The following is a 3,434-nucleotide window of genomic DNA, read 5'->3' as shown; positions in this document are numbered from 1 at the left end:
GATTGACACAGTGGCTGCAACAATGAGTTCAAATATAGCAAGGATTGTGAGGATCCTTGCTACGGCACAGAATCGGGCCGTGTTTCGTTCTGTTATACAGAGGATCGCTATGAGTAGGAACCAACTGGATAGCACCTAACAACAACATAGCATAACTGTCACTTGTTGTTACTGTAGGGGTATCCGATGGGTATACCCTTCAAGGTCCAATTTACTACTCAGAAAAGCTTCCTTTAGTTGCACTTCAATGAGATTGCCTGGTACCTACCTTGTGGATTCAGCTTTGGAAATTTAGTTCAGTAAACACATTTCCCAGGAGGTGTATCATGCTACCCAAATTCAGAATGGCCAAGACCTTGGCCAGCCAGCACACTCCTTCTTTGTCAAAATACAAGAATGCAAAGGAACTCTAAATGAGTGACTGGTGGGCATAGGATCAGAGCAAAGAGGGTAACTGGAGATCTTATTGGCTGGAGTTACTGATCATTGATCACCTAATTCATCTGGGTTGTAGATGCAGACCTACCAGGGACAGCACCTTGTGCCATCAGGCCAGTCTCCCCTCACCCTGGGACAGGGTGAAGATAGGCTGAAAACACTGCTCCTCATGCATTCTCTGAGTCACAGTCACATCTTCCTGCCTCTCTGAGATGACACAGAGGCATCTTGAATGATGTTTTGGGTGCAATCAAGACTCTCCCAACCAACCAGTTTTCAATGGCTGATTTTTCAGCTTTTGGAGCCCATCAGAGCCCATTCATTAATTCCTTCTTAGCAACCTAACTAATCGCATCATCATACAAGCTGCTTTTTCTCATTTTGTGTCTTTCATTGTAAGCTGCTCTATAGGGCAAAGGTGGATTTCAAATGTAACTGTTGATATTTCTATTGGAGAAACTGTAATTACATTTCTTTTCTAGGACTACTCTCGTTCTCATACTTGGAGTTCTTTCATTACTGATTGTTTCCATTACTCCTTAGGAATTCGCTTAGTAATTTCAACACATTCAGTTTTGAGACAATCCCTCTTTGTGGTTATTTTACTTTCTTTTTTGAGTTACCCATCTTTCTTCTCATCATAAGTGACACACTCTCTTCTGAAAAGTTGTGTCAGACCAAGTGATTAACTTAGTGCATAATAGATCATTAATAAGTTTACCTGTTAAATATGACTAAATTCACAAAATAGTGGCTAAAATAGATGTTTTTTGACAATTCTGTTGTCTCCAGAGAAATGGAGGAAAACCAGACATCCGTCACAGAGTTCATTCTCCTGGGGTTTCCCCTTGGCCCGAGGGTTCAGATGCTCCTCTTTGGGCTCTTCTGCCTATTCTACGCCTTCACCTCACTGGGGAATGGGGTCATCCTGGGGCTCATTTCACTGGACCCCAGACTGCACACCCCCATGTACTTCTTCCTCTCCCACCTGGCCATTGTTGACGTAGCCTACACATGCAGCACGGTGCCCTGGATGCTGGTGAACCTCTGGAGTCCCACCACACCCATATCCTTTGCTGGCTGCATCACACAGACCTTCTTCTTTTTGACTTTCGCTCACACGGAATGTCTTCTCTTGGTTGTGATGTCCTACGATCGCTACATGGCCATCTGCCATCCTCTCCGGTACTCTGTCATCGTGAGCTGGAGGCTCTGCATCACCCTGGCCATCACCTCTTGGGCGTGTGGCTCCCTCCTGGCCCTGGTCCATGTGAGCCTCATCCTGAGATTGCCCTTCTGTGGGCCTCATGAGATCAACCACTTCTTCTGTGAACTCCTCTCTGTCCTCAGGCTGGCCTGTGCAGACACTTGGCTCAACCAAGTGGTCATCTTAGCTGCTTCTCTGTTAGTTTTAGTGGGGCCCCTCTGCCTGGTGCTGGTCTCCTACGTCCATATTTTTTTTGCTGTCCTGAAGATCCAGTCCGGGGAGGGCCGCAGAAAGGCCTTCTCCACCTGTTCCTCCCACCTCTGCGTGGTTGGGCTCTTCTTTGGCAGTGCCATGGTCACTTATATGGCTCCCAAATCCAGCCACCCTGAGGAACAACAGAAGGTCCTTTTCCTGTTTTACAGCATTTTCAACCCTATGCTGAACCCGCTGATCTACAGCCTGAGGAACGCAGAGGTGAAGGGTGCCTTGCAGAGAGTGTTATGCAAGGAGAGTCATTCCTGACTAGGGTGACCCTGAGTCATCAGCCCAAATAGGTCCTGGAGTGCTGTGGGCTGAATACTGCCCATGTTCATCGCTCTCTTTCTGTCCAAGACCGAATGATCCGAGAGACACTGTGAGACTCTCCTTTTCCTCCCCAACAAGAGTTCAGGTTTCACTGCATTTGTTACATTTAATTCTATCAAACTTTTTTTTTTTAAATTTGGTTACTAAAGGAGTTGAGAATGTTTGGATAAAAAACTTTTCATTTCACACACTGCTATGGGTCCCAGCAGGTTAGAACAGACCGTCTCCACCTGCCTTCGGCGCGCTCAGTAACGGCGAAACAGGAGGCACTCTCGGGTGTGGCCGCCTCAGCAGCAGCTTAAAAAGCACCACATTAGCGGCACTGAGCTTCTGTTGAGGGCGATGGGAAAACTTGGAAACGGATAGTGGTGATGGCTGAACAACATGATAAACATGACTCGTGCCACTGAACTGTACATGTGAAGAATGCTGAAAAGGCAAACGATTTGTTACACACATAGTTACCAAATTTAAAAAAATAATAAATAGATAAAAATATTAAAAAGAAAACAACAACAGTAGAGCCACAGGCAGAGAGCCCAGCACCCACCGACACATGTACCCATTTTCATCTCCCCTTCGGGTGTCTCCCGCCAAGTGTACTTCATCTTACAAACAGTGAGTGTACCTAAACGCCTGGTTCGACTGGGGAGCTAATGGACTTTTACTGAGGAAATCCTGTGATCTGTCCTACAATTCCTGCAGTCAGAGAGTGAGGCCTCACACATTCCGCCGCCTCCCAGAGACTCACTTTCCAGTCGGCCTCGGGCTTGCGATGCCCGTTTGAGGCCCTCCTCACCTTCTCCACAACATTCTCCATGATTCTCTCTGAACACACATGTGCTCTTCACTGGTGGTGCAGTGGTTAAGGCGCTCAACTGCTAACCGAAAGGTCGGCAGTTCATAACTACCAGTAGCCCCGAGGGAGAAAGATGTGGCAGTCTGCTTCCGTAGAGATTACAGCCTTGGAAACCCTATGGGGTTGCTATGAGTCGGAATCAACTCAACGACAGTGGGTTTATTTATTTATTTCTTCTTCACTTGGGGAAGGTTGCAAGCACCACAGCCTCACTCTCAATTATTGGGTATAGATAGAAAGCCCAGGCAGCGGCAACGGAATGGGACAGATGGGCTTTAATAAGAATAGGTCACTTACTAAGTACTTACTCAGTGTGAAAGGCACCATATAGAGATGCCCTCACTT

At 46.8% G+C, this 3,434-nt stretch overlaps 1 protein-coding gene across 1 annotated transcript; it reads left to right on the top strand.

Annotated features, from left to right (window-relative positions):
• The first annotated feature begins 1,234 nt into the window (after positions 1–1,234).
• On the top strand, positions 1,235–2,167 carry LOC101360427 (olfactory receptor 2A1/2A42-like). Its single transcript, XM_004382359.1, has one exon. The coding sequence runs from the start codon at positions 1,235–1,237 to the stop codon at positions 2,165–2,167; it is 933 nt and encodes a 310-aa protein (XP_004382416.1).
• The last annotated feature ends 1,267 nt before the right edge of the window (positions 2,168–3,434 follow it).

Source organism: Trichechus manatus, unplaced genomic scaffold (assembly GCF_000243295.1).
Source record: "Trichechus manatus latirostris isolate Lorelei unplaced genomic scaffold, TriManLat1.0 scaffold00093, whole genome shotgun sequence".
Lineage (NCBI taxonomy): Eukaryota > Metazoa > Chordata > Mammalia > Sirenia > Trichechidae > Trichechus > Trichechus manatus.
Note: the sequence above shows the minus strand (reverse complement) of the source record. Positions and strands in the feature narration are given on the sequence as shown.